Raw genomic sequence first — 20,603 nt, 5'->3', positions numbered from 1 at the left:
TACAGATGATAAGGAAATCATCATGCTATCCTAGCTGTCACCACAACTTATGAAGCCCGGGAGCAGGTATTTCACTTTTGCTTGATTAGCAGGGGTTGTAAGAAGGCCTCCACAGGGCCAGACTATCCCTCACAAAGGAGAGCTGTCTATGAAGGTCATAAATCATAACCTTGGCCCTGGCTAGTCTGATAAATGCTTCCCGTTTCCATTCAAATGGGAAAAGAGAAGAGACTAGCTCAATTACCCCCTGAACACATACCCTGTGGATCTGGGTCATTGTCTTCAATGAAGGATAGTGCAGACGCCTGGGCAGGATCTGGGCAAACATGGAGCGCTGCGAATTCGGGCGCAGCTCTCAAGCATGTGAGCCAGTTTTTTTTTTTTTTTTCCTTCCATTACTTGGCTTATGTCTTTGAAGGGATGTGTCATGAGGAGGTTGACTTTTTGATGGAGCAAGCCTTGGGCTGTGTCCAGTCCCAACACTCCTGTTAGCCAACTCTGTGACACTGGGCTATGCATTTTATTTTTCTTCTCCAACTTCTGCATCTGGAAAGGAACATGTCGAACTGAATCATCTCACAGACTCCTTCAGTTCTATCATTTGTTGATTCTAAATCTACATAAACTACAAGAAATTATATGTGCCTTGCTATCAGTAATTCTAGTCATATGTTAGAACCAGTGTTTACCTGATGCCTGCCATTACTATAAATATAGTGATGTTTTAAAATTTTATCTTAAAATTCATTTTTTATGATTTCTGGATTTTTACTTTAAATCAAATATTGCTATTTACCTACTACGATGGCCAAGTTAAAGGATTGTTAATGATTTTTCAAATTATATATTACTTTGTCTCTCATTCTATAAATCTACTTTTAATTATTTGCTATTTGCTACTGTTTTTTTTTTTTTTTTTATAGTTCATTTCAAAGCTAGGTGCCTAAGCTATTGGCTGGTTTTTAGCTGGTGTGTGTATAGAACTGTACCACTATTCATGAAGCAGATAGGTTTAATTTTCTAACGGGAATTACATCCACAAAAAGGGCCAGTGGAGGTGCAGACCTTAATTTAAGTACATATTAGAACGCAAATGACAAGAAGTGAGCAAAGGTTTTGTTTTTTCAAAGGGATATTTGGGATCATGGGCAGAAGTAAATCGAACACATCAGCCTGCACATCTTCTAATGGTGAAGAAATAAGCAATAAGAAACCAAGTTTAGGATGACACATACTTAGGTGTCTCACACATTTGAATATGGAAAAGAAAATGGACATATCAAAAAAGAGTTGTCAAAGATTTTGAGAGCTTTTTTAACTTTCCCAAATTTGAAAGAAACTTTGGTTTGGGAGAAGCAGTAATTGGGCTGCAGTGTCCAGCATCTTTATAAAAATAGCATGAAGTTTCACCGATTTGGAAAATAAAAGCTTGGCGTGAAAACCCAGCTGGCAATAGAAAAGCTACATCTGCTCCGGCCCCTCTCACTGCCTTTGCCTTACTATTCGCACTATTTTGCTACAGTGCTAATTCAGAAGCATTAAGCGGACAGCAGTGGGTGTCTCAAGTCATTTTACAATTAGTCCGCTGCCATTACCTAAGGTTGTCAAAAACCCATTAAAAGGAAAATAAAGTCAGGCCAGACAAGAAACTTACTTTCGACAAAACTGTTCGACAACTAATTGACTGCTCCTAAGAGCAGAATATTTTGCATTAGAAATTTTAAAAGTTAAAGTTTCACTGAAAGCATGTACTGCTACTGGAGAAATATCATAAAACGTCTTTTTAATGTGAACACACTGCACACAATGAAAAACTATTTACAACGTGTTGCTTCCAGATCAGTTGCTTTGACATCACGGATGAACCTATTTGCTGACATAGATGTGTCTTCAGCCAGCAGCTTCAGCCTGACTGCATGTCTTCCTTGCAGGTGATGGCTCTCCAAGGTGCCTTGGGAATTCAAGGAATCTGTCCAAGTACATCCTCTGTAGAAATTATGGCTCAGCAAGCATGCCACCAAAGCCGTCTATAACCCAGAGACTCTGGCAATCACACAGAAGTCAAAGGTGCAGATTTTTTTTCCTTCAATAAATAGTAACTTGACAATCCAACTCATTTCCATCTTAAGAAATGTTTTCAGTTAGGAAAACGTCCGTTTCTCAATGGAACTAGATGAATAATCTGTTCTTCACACTGGAACTGAGTTAAGACGCCTTTGAATACAAATATAGCATATTTTGCCAGGAATATAGTTTCTTGTTAAATAGTTTATTTGCCTTCACACGCAGTACTGCTACATACATTCACAGTTTTAAAAGACTGTAATTAGCTATTCCAGTTGTGCTTTAAAATTCCAAATATTACTTTCATTAGTGAGTGCAAAGCGAATGTCCCGTTTGACTACAATTGGTCCTAGAGTTATAAACTCCATAATGACTTCTGGGAGGTTCTCTCATTCTCCAGTTTCATCGTTTGATCTTTCAGGGATGACTTCCAGGCTCCGGCGAGGCTTCTGAATGTCGGTATTTTCGGTGCCTGGTTTATTCAGTCCACAAGAAACAGCAGCATAATGGATTTGTTTCAGGTTCTCCAAAGTCTCATTCTTCGCATATTTCAAAAGATCCGCTTGTCCCTGAAACAAAACATGCAATTAAACAGGATTAGGATGTGACTTACTGCTATACTTCGACCATATAGATCTTCCACTGAAATAGAAATATTTTGACTCAGCAGGAGGAGATTAATTTCTTACTGCCCCTGCATCCAAATAGGTCAACTTTAATAAAGAATGAGTTTGATCTCCCAGTTTTCAACACCACATTCAGAGACTTGCTATCTCCCAGTCCTTTCTGCAAGTGAACAGAATTCTGCATGTACAGGCTATTCCTGTCCATCCTGGTGAAAATGACATCATTTGTCAATTATCTGGCCTTTTAAGATTTGCTTTTATTTTTTAAAGAAACTTTATTCTTTCATATAAATTCACAGACAGTTATAAATATAGTACAGAGAGGTCCTGCGTATCCTTTCCCCAGTTTCCCCAATGCTTACATCTTACATAATAATAATAACAAAACCAGGAAACTGACATTGGTAAAGTCTGGGCCACTTTATCACAGGTAGAGTCATGCGATCAAGACACAGAACAACTCCACCACACAAACATCGCCCTCGTGCTACAACTTTACAGTCACACCCGCTCCCCTCCCTGACCACTGGCAACCACTAATGTGCTGTCCTTCTTAGAGATGTGCTTCTGAAGCACCCACAGCCTTCGGGAAGTGGTGGGAGCGGCAGGTACAAAGCAGGTCCTCACTGAGCACCTGCTGAATAAAGGAATGAAGGAAAGGATTCTCTACTCAGGAAAAACTTTTTAAGCCAAATTTTAACTTCTTTTATGAGGACTGACCACTGACTTGACATATACACAGCCTCACACACATGGGTCAGAAAACAACGGGGCAGATGGAAGTGTAGTCGCTGGGAGTCTGGAATTTGAACCAATGAGCCAACAAAAGGTTTTCTCAACCTCGGTCCTCCTGACATTTTGGGCCAGAGAAGTCTGTTGTGGGGCCTGCCCTGTTCACTGCAGGGAATTTAGCGGCATCCCTGGCCTCTACCCATGAGATACCAGCACCATCCCCTCAGTTGTGACAACCAAAAAAATATCTCCAGACACTGCCAAATGTCCCCTGGGGGGCAAAATCGCCCCCAGTTGAGATCGCTGAGCTATCAGTCCGTGCGTTCAAGATTACTGCGTAGACAAGATGGTGTGGGTCACAGACCCAACATTCCTACTTCTCTATCTTGTTCAATTTCCCATTTTAACTTGCCTTCTGCTAGTATCTCTTTCTACTTACACTATTACCTTCCCTCCTTTCTTGCTCTCCTTGGTCACTGTCTGTTTTTCCTTTCCTCAGAGCCTCAATTTATTCTATGATTTTATGATTCCCCCTTGGCTTAGCTTTTCCTTTGTCATACTACATTCTAGGTATGCTCCTTCCTTTCCCCCCTTCCGTTCTTTTTGAACTGCTTCCCAAATGTGAGTCCCCTTTCATGTATTCCCGGACAAGGAACACTAGTAAAGCTTGGAGCCAGCTTCAGAGGGCCAGGAGTTAAGGACCTACCCCGGCAAGCCGTGGGGCTGTGATCAAATTTCAGCCACTGGCGGGACCAAATTGCAATGCAATTTTAAGCTACCACGAGGCCTGGATCCACAGCACGGTCTGCTGTTCACCACTTAGCATTTAAGATTTTCCCACTTTACAGAGACCTTTAATTAGTAACTATAAATATATGTTCCATAGCTTAGTTTAACTGAAAGAACTTCATTTTTATTCATTCTTACTAGTCCCTGAACTCATATAATGAAGTTTCACTAGTTATGATGTCGTTGTATACAGATAGAGCATATTTGCCAGGAATGTAATTTCTTGCTAAAGAGTTTGTTTGCCTTCCCATGCAGGATTGCTATACACATCTTTAATACAGCGTTTATAGGCTGCTTAGCTATTCCACTCTTGCTTTAAAATACCAAATACTACTTTTATTAGTGAGAATGTGGGTCTCCGAAATGCCTACCTGCATCTCCTCTTGGGACTTCACATGTCGACCCCGAGCTCCTGACACTGTCGCCCAGCCCCGTGACCTGCTTCTCCTCAGCCAAAGCAGCTCCATTCTTGCAGTGACTCGAACCAAAGACCCTGGGTCATCACGGGTTCCCCTCCTTCTCAAACCCCACATCCCGCCTGTGGGCAGCTCCTATCGGCTCTATTCTTCAAAACGTACATACAGCTTCTCGCCACTTCTTACCATCCCCACTGCCACCAGCTGGTCTGAGCCACCATCACTTCGCTGGGTTCATGACAATATCCTCCCGGCTGGTCCTCCTGCTTCCCCCTTCTCAGATAACTAGAGATCCAACTAAAACACAAGTCAGAACAGGGCCCCCACCCTCCCACTTCAAAACCATCCAGGGGCGCCCCCCATGATCAGAGTGAAAGTTGAAGTCCTTTCCCAGCCCCTGCCCCAGCTGGCCTCACCTCCTTTGTCCCCCACCTCGTTCTCTCAATCGCACTACTCTGGGCTCCTAAGAGACCCCACACACGGAGGGAGGGCTCTCGCCCTAGGCGTGCCCGCGGCCGGCTCCCTCCCCTCCTTCGGCCCTTTACTCTGAAGCTCCCTTCTCAGTGACACCTGCCCTGAAACCTCCTGCCACCGCCCTCCTTCCCCCTTCCCTGCCTTGCTTTTCCTGTACCATTTACTGCCATCGAGCACACTCTATGGCTTTGTTACTGGCTGTCTCTTCCACTGGATGTGGGCTCCACTTCTCTCCCTGATCACGCAGACTCCTCGGTGCCCAGGACGGGGCCAGGCACACACGAGGGTGTAGTAAACATCTCCTGAATGAAGGCAACTAAAGTGGAATGGGAAAGGCTCCCCTTTCATCGGCACCTAAACAATTCATTTTGTCTTTTTCTCTGCATTTATATTACAAATAGGCATTTGATTTTATTTTCTCCATAAATGGGATCAAACATTTTCAGGTTCTTCAGTTTCCTTTTTCCTCATCAAAAGTCACGTTTCGATGGTCTTTCCATGTCAGCATAGGTAGATCTGCCACATGGTCACATGGTATTTACTTATTTATTTATTTATTTTTTTAATCTTCATTTTATTGAGATATATTCACATACCACGCAGTCATACAAAACAAATCGTACATTCGATTGTTCACAGTACCATTACATAGTTGTACATTCATCACCTAAATCAATCCCTGACACCTTCATTAGCACACACACAAAAATAACAAGAATAATAATTAGAGTGAAAAAGAGCAATTGAAGTAAAAAAGAACACTGGGTACCTTTGTCTGTTTGTTTCCTTCCCCTACTTTTCTGCACATCCATCCATAAACTAGACAAAGTGGAGTTTGGTCCTTATGTCTTTCCCAATCCCATTGTAACCCCTCATAAGCTACATTTTTATACAACTGTCTTCGAGATTCATGGGTTCTGGGTTGTAGTTTGATAGTTTCAGGTATCCACCACCAGCTACCCCAATTCTTTAGAACCTAAAAAGGGTTGTCTAAAGTGTGCGTAAGAGTGTCCACCAGAGTGATCTCTCGGCTCCTTTTGGATTCTCTCTGCCACTGAAGCTTATTTCATTTCCGTTCACATCCCCCTTTTGGTCAAGAAGATGTTCTCCATCCCACGATGCCGGGTCTACATTCCTCCCCGGGAGTCATATTCCACGGTGCCAGGGAGATTCACTCCCCTGGGTGTCTGATCCCACGTAGAGGGGAGGGCAGTGATTTCACCTTTCAAGTTGGCTTAGCTAGAGAGACAGGGCCACATCTGAGCAACAAAGAGGCATTCGGGAGGAGGCTCTTAGGCACAATTATAGGGAGGCCTAGCTTCTCCTTTGCAGCAACCATCTTCCCAAGGGTAAAACCTATGGTAGAGGGCTCAACCCATCAAACCACCAGTCCCCTAGGTCACATGGTATTTAAAAACAAAAATCCCCAGGTGGTCCAGGATAATTAATGTGGTAACAATAGATTTCTTTATCTGGTTGAATCTTATGTTTCCCAAGTGCCAAGTTGTCACGGCCTCTTGGACAGAGCAGGTCTTTGGCCCTGTGCAGGTTAGACGGGGACCCCACGGTGATGTACCTGAGGGCTGCGATAAACCTGTGTTCAGGGAGCTGCTGAACTTCGCCCACATCACTTTTATTCTGTTCTGTGTATCTAAAGCTACATACCTGACATCTCTTGGAGTTATGGTATCTAGGGTGAGTCAAGAACACTCCTGAGAGGTGTGGTGGTGAAGGCTGTTCACAACCCACTGCTTCTGGGGTCACAGCAGAGGCTGTTCAAAACGCTGCTGCCCACTGACAGGCGGTGTCTGGTTTTGAGCACTTCTTACACGAAACTGGCTTTGCAATGTTTTTGGTTGAGAAACTCAAACCCTCTATGGCATCACACATTCTGTTACTGACTCTACATGGTTCTCATCTTGAGAGAGACGTAACAACTCTGGCTCGGAAGGTTTAAGGTTCTCACACTCGGGGGCTCTTGCCGTGAGCCTGGCACGCCCAGGCTCTGTGTGGCTGTGCTCCACGCCTGGCTAATCACTACACTTGTTTTACAGCCACAAAAGATGTCCTAGTTTTTAATATATTAAAAGTATTTCAAAGCACATTTGTTAATGCTATCGATTTTGAAACTAAAATTAACAATCACAATTTACTGCTTTTATTCAGATGTAGCACTAAAACATAGGCATTTTATATTCCAGTTAATTTTTTAAAACTCTCTTGTCAAACCATGTATTAAAGGAAAACAAAGTTGCCGTATTTCTGAGGTGAGTGATCTTCTGTGGTCACAAAGACACCCCTCAAACTTCTGCCTCCAGCGTCTGCGACGACAATAGTGTGGGAGCTCGAGAAGCCACCTGCCATTCCCTGGGGTCAGCAGACGCATCACACTCAGTGGGTAGGAGGAAGGGGGAGGACACTCAGCCATTTGGGGTGTCTGAAGGAGGCACACAGCAGTCAAAGAACAAGAACCTAAGTTCCTGACCCCTGGGCTGCTGGGGGCCAAAGCACCCGGCCTGAGAAGTTCACCTGGGCTGGTGTGGACGAGGCTCCTCCTTCCTGGCTTCCTTATCTGCTTGGGAATGCAAATGACACAGCAGATGGTAGGTGCCTTCACTGATTCTGTCTGCCCCCTAAGAGAAGAGGCTCTCTCATGGACAGAGAAAAGGGACAGACCCCTGGAGAGGATGAAGGGCAACAGGCAGACAGGCTGCCGCCCCAGTGAGCTGTAACCTGACCCCCGCCAGCCCCTGCTTAGTGGTTGGATTTGCCCGTGTCTTATATCCCTGACTAAATCACTGTGCTTGCTCTCCTGTCACCCTGCGGGTCTCCCAGAGGCCTCAGTGCCCTGCCCTCAGGAAGGCTCCGAGATGACGCACGAGGACCTAGGGCTCCTCTGCTGTCTCTCACTCCAGTGTCTTCTGCAACCGAAACCAGAGAATTTAACCTGCAAAACCTTGACACTGTCTCATGGCCAGGAAGTAAGAGCCAGGTCGACAGAAAGTTACGGCTTCTTCACTGGTTATTTATCTGGCATACTATAGTATGCAGTTACCAACAGAGTACCTTTTAGTAAATGTTTTGTGGTTAGTCACTGTTTTGGGTGATGGGAAAGAGACTCATATAGAAACTGAATGTATTTCAATCAAATATTTCATAAGTATTCAGAAGCACAGGCTAAATGCATAAACTTCCTTCAAGCATGCTATGGGAAATAGTTAATGTATTTCTCAAGACTACAATTCAAACTGGGCACAAAAGGGCTACAAATGTAATTAGTCATAAATTTGAAACCACAGAGGCTATCCTACGTCAAAATTGTATCTGGAGGACAGTGTACCAGCAAAGCCTTTGGGAAACAATAGCTGCCATATATGGAGTGACTACATGTGCCAGGCTTGCTAAGCCATTTACAAAGATTATCCTGTGAGGGTCTCTGAACACTGAGAGAGAGGCGCAATTGCCATCCCCATTTTACAGATGAAGAAACTGAGTTTAGAGAGAATAAGGGCCTCACCTGAGGCAGAGTCTAAGTAGCAAATAATACCTAAGCACACACCATTTTCTCTTTGTGTGTTTTGTTCTCTTTTTGGATAAATTAAACCATGGGGTCCAAACTAAAAAGAGTTGAATCACAAAGTGCAACTTCCACCAGGTTTTTAACGTACCCAGCAAGTGAACAATTGTGCAGACCATTCATTCTCTCTGTGATCAAATACAGATTCCAAATTCGTATTTGTTGGAGGAGGGATGAGCGAACGAATGAATGAATGGGCAGCAAGAATTCCAGCCTTTGATTCATTACACTTTGCTTGCCTTTCAAGAGGCCTTTTGAGGCTGACCAAGAACGTAGCACATGGTCAGAATCAGGGAAGGCCTACAGCCATGGTCAGTCCTTTCTCCCACTGAAGTCTCAATAAACCCTACCCTTGAAAAGGTCCCCTGATCACGAGAGCCCCCTAAAGCTAGAGCAACAGGGATCAGTGGCACATGCTTTTCTACAGGACATTAACTTTGTTTCAAATGCTTCACTGTTGTTGTCTTTTTTGCTTCCCCTACATGTTTGATGAAAGTAGAACATAACGTGCAAATAAGCCTCAGCACAGCAGAGAGGCTGGCTTTTGGCTCCCCTGACTTCTACCTCAAGAAATTAAGGGGTGCTGGTGGAGGTGGATGACAGGGTTCTGATGGAGAATGGAAAGAATCATAAACATTTCTTTCTTAATCTAAAGAGACTCTCAGTATACAATGCTCATCTTGATTATGCGGGGAGGGTGGGTGGATCTGAGGACTGCAGATGCCTCTTTGTTCCCTGCCCCCTCTCTGCCCATACTTTGGGTATTTCATCACAGCTACAGCTACCCCCTAATTCAACAAAGGTTGTGCTCAAAATTTTGCACAAACTTAATAATTAAAAAATTTAAATATAAGGCTAAATTTAATTTAAATTCTGGATGCATGCCTTTCTCCTCAGGAACAATACTCTGTTTCAACAGCACAGATGGGGGGTGCCACGTGGCAGCCTTCAGAGGCGGCCCTGAGGATTTCCACAGGGTAAGGGGCTGAGGCAGGTGCTGCCTTCCCCACAGGAGGGACCACATCCCAGCACGGGATGCATCTGGAGCCTGGTCATGGTTTGGCAGCTCGGCTTCTCTGCTCTGAAGCTTGCTGAGCTGCTCATACAGTCCTGACCCCGGGAAGGGTGAACTTCACCGTGGCAGTGCTCCCTGCGGTGGGTGGGGGTCTCACCGGCACAGGGCGGGTTTTGGGAGCAAAGGAGTGTGGTCTGGACGGTGGGAAGTGAGCCACAATGAAAGCAGAGCAGGCTGGGGGTCAAGCGAGCAGTCCAGGCGGAGGAAGGAGGGTCTGGGGAGAGGGAGTGGGCACAGCCGCAGAGAGAAAGGAAGAGGAGAGCCAGGGACGCTGAGCGATGAGCAGGGTCAGAGTGGCCAGGCAAGAGCCCCTGAAAACACCAGTGACAGCAGAGCACAGACAGGCACTTTCCTGGCACTATTAATCCTCTAAGCACAGCTTCTGCATATCAAACATTAGCTGAATAATCACCAATCTCACATTAGTGGGATCCAAATGTTTGAGATTTTACTGTATTCTGAATGGATCAGAGATAACAGCCGGCCTAATGACTAAAGCTAAGGAAGTTTGGTTTTTTGGACCATTTAGGAGAGTTTACACATGCTGAATAGAGAATGGCTTTCAGTCAATTACAGCTTTTTAGGAAAACAGGCAACATAATATATCATGTATAATAAATAAAATAACTAAAAGTTATTGGCATGAATAAGGAAAAGGAGTCATACCTAGGCTATCCCAGTAACTTTATGGAAAGCAAATTAAATGCTTGTCTTGAAATCTTCAAGGTAAGCTTTACATCTTAGGTAAAAATGAATAAAATCAAGACAGTCTTACCAAGTGCAAAAAAGGTCTGGTTTATTTTGGGGGTGCAAGGCTAATGTTTCTAAAGAGAACAAATCCCAGGGTTTAGTTTTTGGTCTTGTTTCTGAGTGTGGAGTGGCAAAGGATGGGGGAGAGCTAGCTTGGCAGCAATTCATCTGGAAAATGTCTTGAGCTGTAAAAGCTGACTTCAAGTCCAAGATATGATACATATGCTATAAAAGTCAACACAATTTTGACCTATATTCAATAAGAGCAAGATAATTTTCAGACAATGGGCAAAACCAGGCTGACTGGCCTGCCCTGCATCTGAAGCTTGGTGATGATTCTGGCCACCACACCTCGTGAGGGCCACTGAAGAACTAGAGCTTTTAGAAGACCAACCAGCTGGGGGGGGGGAGCAGACGTCATCTCATCCTAGAACCCACAGAAGGGACTGCACATGTCCAGCCCGAGTCAGGGAGGCCTAAGAGAAGAGGGAAGATACGGTATTCTTCGAATATATGATTGGATGTTAAAAGAGAATCGAAGTATTCTGTGCTGCTTTGAGGGCATTACTATAACCAGTGAGGAGAAGTTACAGAGAGGTCCAGTTCCATTTGTCATAAGACAGCATAACTAACATTCACGACCGTGGAGTGCTGGCAAGTGGAGTCATGCATCCTCATCTCTGGAGTACTCTAGTGCAGGTGGTGGGAGCTCTGACGTGACGGCTTTACGGCCTCGTGAGGCCAAGTCTCGCCATGCTTCCCTTACTCTTCTAAGGGGACGGCATCATTCACAGATTCTGTCGCTGTGGTAGACTACCTGCAGAGATGGCCACCCAGAGTTCCTCCCACCCTATAGGCACGCTACTCCTTCCACTGAGAGGCAGAGTCCTTTCCCACTTCCATTAAATCTGGGCTGGCCCTGTGACTTGCTTTCATCAATAAAATGTGGAGGAAGTGAAGCTGTGCCAATTCTTCAGAGGCCTGGCAGCTTCTGCTCTCTTGGGATCCAGCAGTCATATAAAGAAGCTTGGGCTTGACTACTGGATCATGACGGCCCACATGGAGCAAAAGAAAGAGTGAGAGTGAGAAAGTGTGTGTGAGAGAAAGAACGTGAGAGAGGGGGCAGGGTAGGTCCAGCCACCCCTGTGGAGGTCCAGTCATGGGGTGGAGCCGTCTCGGACTTCCCAGCCCCAGCTGAAGGAAGCCCCATGAGCGACCCCAGCTACACCATAAAGAGCAGAAAAACCACCCATCTGAGCCCACCTAACCCACAGAATCATGAGAAATAATACATCATTGTCGTTTTAAGCCTGTAGCTCCAGAGTCGTTTGTTATAAAGCAATAGATGACTAAAATATCATGTAAGGTGTCCGTATTTTCTACTATATGACAAGACCTTCCTGGCCACAGTGGACTGAGCTGGGGAGAACAGCCAATCCAAGGAAACCTAACACAAAAGAAGGCTTATAACTTTCGGACCTCTGGTCTGGAGCTAAAACAGGCTATGTCAGTCAGGTTCCTTACCGTGGAATTTGAACTAGAAAACACAACTGATCAATTACCTGAAATAAAAGTTTATACGGTATATTTAGACCAGACCAAGGCAAGACCAAGTTAAAAAGCAGAAACTATGAGTGAGCAGAGGGAGAAGAAGGGGGCAAATATACAAAATAAGCAGAAGATCGTGGGCCCACAGGGAGAAGCGACACAGCTCCCACTGGAGTGGCCGGGGTTCCTGACTGTCTTCATTTCCCATAAGATGGACTGAAGATTCCGGTCCCAGAGGCTCCCGAGATCCCCGTCCTCATGGTCCGCTGTCCAGGCCAGCATCTCCCACCCCTCCTCTGTGAGCGAGCCTGAGTTTCTGTTCCTTGTAACTAAAACAGACTGATTCAGTCTACTACGAAAGTCTATCATTTCAGGAATGGTAATGAATAAAAACAGTGAAAATTATCACCAGCACAGTGAATATTTTAGCAAATGGAAAATAAAGGTAGAAGAAATTCTTGATTAAGCTGGTGAATTAAAAATGCATTACAAAATTTCCTTCTCCCATTCTTGATGAAATGAGCAAAAATAGTGAAGACAGCACACACCCACCCTCAAAAAACCCCAAAACAAGATTAACAAACAAACAAACAAACAAACAAAAAAACCCCAACACAAGCAGCTACCAAAGAAAAGGGCACAACATGATTTAATAAACTTCTAAAACTTGCAGAAGTCATACTGGTAATCATAAAGTTCATGAAAATTCTCTCTAAAGCCAATAAAACTGAAGAGATGCAAAATGAGTGAGTGTCCTCCTTTTATTTGTTTGATGGAGCAGCAAAAAAGAGATGATGATCAAAGGATGGGAAGAAAGAAGTGACAGGAAAAAGGGAAGAATAGGATTAACATGCAATTAAAAAAACCAAAATATACACAGCAATAATTTTCACACAGTGCAAGACAGTGATACAAACAAGGGCATCTGGATCACTGCCTAAAGGATGTTTTCAGGATGCTGTGCAGGGAGGGGGACCCTAAGAGAGCCCACAGTGAACTGAGGAGACAGTTTGGAGGTCAGGGAGGCCCAGGTGACTAGACTTTGAGGGTCAGAGTAGTGAAGAGGAGGGAGCTGCAGGGACGGGGAAGGGAGAGAAAGGAGGGGGCAGAGCAAGAATGCTTAGAAATATGCAGAAGGAGGTCCCTCAAATTTTGCTGAGTAATGATCTGCAACCACATGTGAGGAAACTACAAGGGCAGGGAAAGAGCCACCAGAAAGGAGCACAGGGCCAGGAACCGTTCCCACCAGCCAGAGCGGAAAGACCTCCTGGGACACAGGGAATTGGGTAGAGTTCTCTGAAGGCAAGACCAAGTTATAAAGGAGCAGAAGCTATGAGTGAACAGCCTGGAGGAAGCTCCTGGAAGAGGGGGGGAAACGGGGCAAATGCACGACGGTAAGCAGAAAGGTCCCAGTCCAACGAGGGCAACGGGGGGAAGGAGCAAGCTCCCTAATGGTCCCAGTGGGGCCAAATCAGCCCTGGAGTAAAGACTGTTCTGGACTCCCCCTAACAAAGCTTAAAAATCAAGTCTTGAGAGGATAAAGCTAACTCCAAGTAACTTAGCTGCACTCCAGACCAAAGCCCAACAATATTTAAGAGTACAACAAAATATAGCACTCAATAATGTAAAATTCACAATTTCTGACATCCAGTAAAAAATTACCAGGTATATAAAGAAGAAATAAAATAGGACCCATAACCAGGAGAAAATTTAAACAAAAGAAACAGACCCATAAATGATAAAATTAGTAGACGAGGACATTAAAAAAAACATATCTTGTGTAGGATTAATGGCAGATTAAGAAACTACATAAGACATAAGCAAAATTGCTTGAAGATATAGCAATAGAAACTATCAATAATTTTAAACATCACTGGAAAAAAGACTTAAAAACAAATGTATACAGCATCAATGACTTGTGGAACAATATAAAGAAGACTGATATAATATTATAACTGGAGTACTATGAGGACAGAAAGGGTAAGACAGAAAAAAATATTTAAAGAAACAAAGTCTGAAAAATTTCCAAGTATGATGAAAATGATAAGCCAACCTATCCAACAATCCAACAAACCCAAATAAAAGAAACATCAAGAAAACCACCCCAAGGCTCTTCATAATTTAAAAAAAAACAAAGCTAAAAAAAAGATGTACAACATCACCTATTATTAGCAAAATGACAATTAAAACTATAATGAGTCATCTTTAAATACTCACTAAAATGGCTAAACTGACAATACCAAGTGGTAACGATGTGGAGCAATTTGAACTTTCAAATTGCCACTGGGGCAATGAAAATAGAACAGTCATTTTTTTGCAAAGCAGTTTGACATTTTCTTATGAAGTCAGATATACCCTTGCCATATGACCCAACAATTCCACTCTTAGGTCTTTAGTCAATAAAAATAACATATGTCTACTCAAAGACTATTCATTGAATATTCATTACAGCTTTAGTCATAATAACTAAAAATTGGAAACAACCCAAATGTCCATCAACTGATGAATGTATAAACAAAACTGATATATCCATAAAATAGAACACTATTCAGCAAATTAAAAAAAATGAATTACTGAAATATATACCTAAAGTAATCTCAAAAGCATTATGGTAAATAAAGGAGCTAGACACAAAAGACTTCACACTATATAATTCCATTTATATGACATTCTATAACAGGTGAAACTGTAGAGGTAGAAATCAGGTCAGTGATTGTCAGGGGGTAGGGAAGATTCACTACAGAGGCACAAGGGAACTTTTGGGGTGGTGGAAATGCACTACCATCATTGTGGTGGTGGTTGCAGAACTATATCTATTTGTCAAACCCCATCAAATTGCTTAAAACAGGCAGATTTTGTTTTGTGTAAATTATATCTCAATAAAGAAGACCAAAAAAAAAAAAAAAAAAAAAAGAAAAGAAAAGAAAGATAAGAGAATGATGCTGACTATCTAATAGGAGTGAAGTTTTGAGGGCTGGTTTCTGAGTTGGGGAAGCAACCTGAAGCCTATGGGGATGAATTGTACCGTGTTCCCAATTATGCAGCAGAAACCCCAGAACAGGACATTTTACAAACTTTGAGAAGAGAAAGCTGGGACCACGTATCCTAACAAAACGTGTCTATCACCCCAGTTGAGGTTTATTGCTTCCTGCCATTCCCTCAGACTGCAGGAAAGCATGGATGGCTTCTTGGCCAGGTGGTGACTGAACCAATTTAAATATTAAACTTATACCAAGCAACATGGGAATTAGAGTCTCGGGACCAAATGTGGATACTTTAAACCTGGACAATGGAAAAACAACATGTGCCTTTACTCCCCACACAGAAATGGTAGAGTGCATGAATATTCTCATCTTTTATAGCAAAGGGTCAACCAACAATGCTTATAATAGAAACATGTAACTTAAAAAAACACAACAAAATTATTCCTCAATATTTTTCATAATCTCTTCTTAACCTCAGAGGGATCTGTTAGGAAATAAATCTCTCTTATGGTAAAAACTGTTGAACAACTCATGTAAGTCCTTCATGGTTTACTTTTCTTCTGTTAAATTAAGTAAAGTGAAATTTAGTACTTTTTAAATAATTAAAAATAGCAATATATTATTAATAGGATTTCATCTAGTAACAGGCCTTATTTCATAATATCTGAGATACTACTACTGCTTGCAGCATGTACCACTATTTTGTGTACCACAATTAAGAAAAAAATGCTGCCAATTTAACTATGACAGAATGCAAAGATGCCATAGATTAAAATGCATACCAGTTTCAAAGATGTCAAAAATGTGGGAAAAAATGTACTACTCAGAATCAATGAAATCTATGCCCCCTCCCTCCAGACATGCACATACAGGAAGGTGCTCAGAAGAAAGTCACCTAAGATTAACAATAGTTATTTCTCAGAAGTAGGATCTGAAGTCATTTAAAACGTGTTATCTTTCTTCCATTAAAAAAGTTCCTTATAATGAGGATGTATCTACAAAAACAAATGAATATTTTATTCAAGGAAAAAAGTGATGAAGGAAATATGCACAGATGTCAATTCTGGGTGTGGGGATCATGGAAGACTTTTATTTCTTCTTTGTCCACTAATGCCTTTAAAAAAAATTCTCAAAATTAGAAAACAAAATAAAGCAATCAAAGTAAAAAACTGGAAGGGGGCTCCTGAGATGTAAGGATTTCTCACTGGCAGGGTTCCGCCTCCTAGGAAAGCCCTGTGTCTGGGACCATCAACTGTTCCAATGGATGTGGCGATGGGGGAAGGAAGCACACCTTTGATTTGACTCTAGAGTAGTGGTACTCAAGTTTTTTAGCGTGCCTCAGAATCCCCCAAGGAGTTTATTAAACAAGACTCTGATCCCGCAGGTCTGGGGTGGGGCTCAGGTAATCCCATGCACTGGCCTCACTTGTCCAGGGCTCCCCAACCATGAGTTCTTGTCCTCCTGTCTCAGGTGCCGCCAACACCCTGTGTGCACCACAGGCTCACTGCGAAGAAAACGTGGTGGGAGGAACTCAAGGGATCGCAGTCCCTCCTCCCAGGAAAACGCTGGCAGCTAAATTCAGACTCAAACTCATGTTTAAGACCCCTATGGGCACTAATTCTTCTTTACAAAGTTTACGAAATAGAGAAACGGAAAAAATCCTTTCCATTATAATGTAATCACACACACTGATTGCTTCAATTCTTCCCCATTCCTCACTTAGGTTCTACCACACTCAAACGCCATCTGCAGCAAACACGAAACTGGAAATTTTTAAAAGATCTGTTACCCCTCTATAAATATGTTTTATGTGCACATAAATTGAGGCGTTAATTGTCTTTGCCTGGACATAATTCAAAAGAAAGATTTCCTTGGTGTAACTCTTTGGCCCAACTACTTATTTCTAAAATCTGTTACAATACTTATGTCAGTTCTTCATTAATACATGCACCAGGTTTCCCATTTGCTGTGGTTCTAAGTCCAGAGCTTCTCAGACTTTCACGTGCATATAGGATCTTATAAACAGCAGACACAAAATGCTGAGTGTCTGCAGTTCTAACACGTTTCCAGGTGGTGCCAATGCTGCTGTCCATGGACCACATCTGCGTAGCAAGGCTAGTTACGGGTGAGTTTGGTCCCTATGTCTACATTTGTCTCTAATAAAATAAAAGCAAAATAGGTATTTGTTCCTTTCACAGAGCTTAAATTACAGTGACAATTTTTCCTGAAGTTTGTAGGAAATTTGTAGTGTACCCCCATCTCTGGTTGGGAGTGAGTTAGCAAGTTATAAAGCCAAAATTCCTTTTCATTGTAAATTCTTATGTCTGCTGTTTACTGAACCACAACCATCAGAGTTAAATTCTAAGCAGAAGATTCAGAGATTAAAGAAAAAAAGTGCATGTGTAGGAAAGCAAGTGCTTGAAGAAGTCATGAAAATGATTTTAATTATAAAAATGAGTAGGGGTATAATGTGAGAAAATGCAAGTTGGCTAACTTTGGACAAGAGACTTTTTTATTAAATAAAATCAGAAAACTTGTCAGCTGCAGAAATGGATCTTTAACTTGAGGGAAATGAGGAAATTAAAAGAGGCAGCTGTGATAATGTCTTTACAGTCTTGCTTTCAACCAAGCAGAAAGTTTGGAGGCTGAATACCAGAGAGTGATTTTACATTTAGCTGTCCAAGATCCAGAGTGAAATAACTTCTCTGGTATTATTATGCAAATTCCCAAGCACTGAGAAGAAGAAAAGCAAAGACTGTTGAGACAAAACTCAAGAAACTTTCAAGGTGCATACCCAGCTTTATTTTAAAAATCATGCCATATTATATATAGCATAGACAAAAAGACGGAAAGAAGGTACAGCAAAATGCCAAAAGTAATTATCTCTGGATGGTGGGATTACATTTACCTTTGCCTACTGCTGTTTTGTAATTTTCTACAATGAAAAAATATTTTCATAATAAAAAATGAATTATTAAAAAAAATGGTCATGCCAATACAGATAAATAGATAGATAGAAACAGATAGATACAGAAATACAATATAGATATAGATGGTTTCTCCCTTGAGAGAAAATTTCTTTTAAATGGCAATTCTTTTACATATTGCTTTAGACTATGTTCCATGCCATTTTTTCCTATTTTTTTTTCTGGGAGGTTAAGTGTTAAACCAAATTTGAGTAACTCAAATTTTTAAATTCCCAGTCATTAATAACTTCTATTATGTAATCAATAATTTCTATTTCACCAACAGGAACTGCCATTTATGAACTTTAAAATACTTCAATAATAAAATGCCAAGATGCATTTTTTTTCCTACCAGAATCCACAATACACCACCTATAAAAGTGCCCCATCTCGGTCCCCACCGACAAGCTATTACTGTACCTGCATACTCTTTGGAGAAGACAGTTCTTTGTTTGACTTCCTTGACTATACTATAGCCTGAAGTAGCCAAAATTGTACAGGGCAAGAAATGTTACACTGAGAGGAAGAAACATGCTTGAAAAATACTGCCAAATCACTAGCATTAGAAAAACTCTGCAAGTTACCTTTAAGATTGTAATATTCCAGGTAAAGCTCTCCACTGCTTTTTGTAGTTTTCTTTCCTTTAGGCCTTCCTTTGTCCCTATGCTGTGCAAGTGTTCATGGAATTCCATGGCTGAAAGAAATTCAAAAAGAGAGACGTACATTACATCCCTATCCAATCTGTAATGAACCGACAAGAGTTATTTTTCTAGGTATAGATAAACAATTCCAACCTCCAATGGAATTTCATAAATGTGCCAACTTAAGAATGTAAGAATGGGGCGGACACTGAAAACTCATAGTATCCACAACGCAAGAGGCCTCTTGGAGGTCAGCAACTGCTCTTCACGGCTCTGAAGGGTGAACAGGGCAAGTATGATCACTCCCGTTCCTATTTTAGAGGTAAGGAATCTGATGCTCAGCAATTCAGAGATTGAAGGCTGCAGAGCTAGCAGGAGGGAGAGCTCTTTTGAATCTCAAACACTCGTTGCTGACGTCAGAAGGCAAATTTTCGCTCTGTGGAAGACACGATACTGGTGAAGGGGGATGAAAAGAACCCAAAGTGAGGTGCTTGCTATTGTGGTAAGAATCAATCTGGGGTCAGAAGCCGGCATATTGTAAAGGGGAAGAGAACACAAACTCTGCCTCTATATTATGGGTCTCTACCATAATTTACACAATCAAAGAACAATCCCTATTATCCTTCAAAATGAGTCTCTCTTCCAGGCTCCTCGGTGTGGCCATGCCACCGTGGCACAACACGGCTTTGATGCTCTCCTGTTAGGGTTGTCCTCAGAATCAGGCACACAAAATTGCACTCATTACTTCTTAAAAAAAGAATCGAAAACTATACTATATTACTAACTTTCATCACCTGTTGTATTCACACTTGGTCCTGAATGACATTGGGCTGTTTATAAAAGCCAAATCCATTCTCAAAAGAACAAAGATTTGTTACCACTGGGGATATTTTAAAGAACATGTTATGTTCTCTAAAAGCAATTTCAAAAGCATGATTTTGAAAAGTTTCCACATATGGAAAGCATTCATCCATCCATTCATGCAACAAGTGCCTGGCGAGTGCCTAGTGTGTACCAGGCCCCATTTTAAATACCAGGGACACAACAGGGAACACAATAGATAAAAAGCCCTGCTCTCATCTCAGGGAGCTTACATCCCAGCAGGGGAGACAAACAATAAACCAGAGAGAGAGAAAGAGAGAGAGAGAGAGAGAGAGAGAGAGAGAGAGAGAGAGAGAGAGAGGGAGAATCAGATGGTGATAAATACAATATCAAAATAAAGTAGGGAGGCTGTGGGAAGTGCCATGGGGTGCAGTGGTAATTTTAAACAGGATGATCAGAGATGTCCTTGCTGCGACGACATTTCCGGCACAGATGAAAGGAGTGCAGGAGTGACTCATGTGCATCTCCGAGGGAGGGGTGCCCGGCTGGACCCTGGGCAGAACAGCAAAGCCCTGAGATGGAAGCGTGGCTATCGTGTTAGAGAAACAGCCAGTAGCCGGCGTGGCTGGGTGTCTGCAAGAGGAGCGCAGCGGGGATGGGTCAGACTGGCAAATGGGAGGCCAGACCTTAGGAGGCTTGTAGGGGCTGCTGAGGATGCTGTAAGGACTTCAACTTAGTAAAAGCCACTAGAGGGGTTTGAGGGAAGGACTCACAAGATCTGCAATACACATTAAAAAAAAAAAATCACTCTGGTTGCTGTACAGAAAATAGACTTGAATGGGAGGGGCAGAATACAAGCAGGGAGACCAGTTAGGAGACAATATGAGAGTAGTGCAGGAGGGTTTGATGGCCCTTTTACTCCCGTAATATCACTACGAACTCATGGCTTTTTAAAAATATTCAGTCACAGTTATCCCATTTCTGGTGTATGGGACACTTCAAACTGGCTCCCATGTCCTTTTAAAATGACCAATTAGCCCTTCATGACTTCCTCACTTTCTGGCACAAGATAAGTGCATTTCCTGTCCCAGACCTGGAACCAGTCATTTCTCCAGGGAATTATATTTAGAGAGCATCCT

At 42.4% G+C, this 20,603-nt stretch overlaps 1 protein-coding gene across 1 annotated transcript in view; it reads right to left on the bottom strand.

Moving 5' to 3' along the window:
* Window positions 1-1,766: 1,766 nt before the first annotated feature.
* The window catches only part of PLCL2 (phospholipase C like 2), a 211,598-nt gene continuing 192,761 nt past the window's right edge, over window positions 1,767-20,603 (bottom strand). Inside the window, exons 5-6 of the mRNA XM_037845556.1 lie at window positions 18,586-18,695; window positions 1,767-2,633 (exon numbers count right to left, since the gene is read on the bottom strand). Coding sequence (XP_037701484.1) covers window positions 2,454-2,633; window positions 18,586-18,695 — 290 coding nt within the window. The 3' untranslated portion in view covers window positions 1,767-2,453. The remainder of the gene's footprint in view (window positions 2,634-18,585; window positions 18,696-20,603) is intronic.

Source organism: Choloepus didactylus, chromosome 1, assembly GCF_015220235.1.
Source record: "Choloepus didactylus isolate mChoDid1 chromosome 1, mChoDid1.pri, whole genome shotgun sequence".
Taxonomy (NCBI): domain Eukaryota; kingdom Metazoa; phylum Chordata; class Mammalia; order Pilosa; family Megalonychidae; genus Choloepus; species Choloepus didactylus.
Note: the sequence above shows the minus strand (reverse complement) of the source record. Positions and strands in the feature narration are given on the sequence as shown.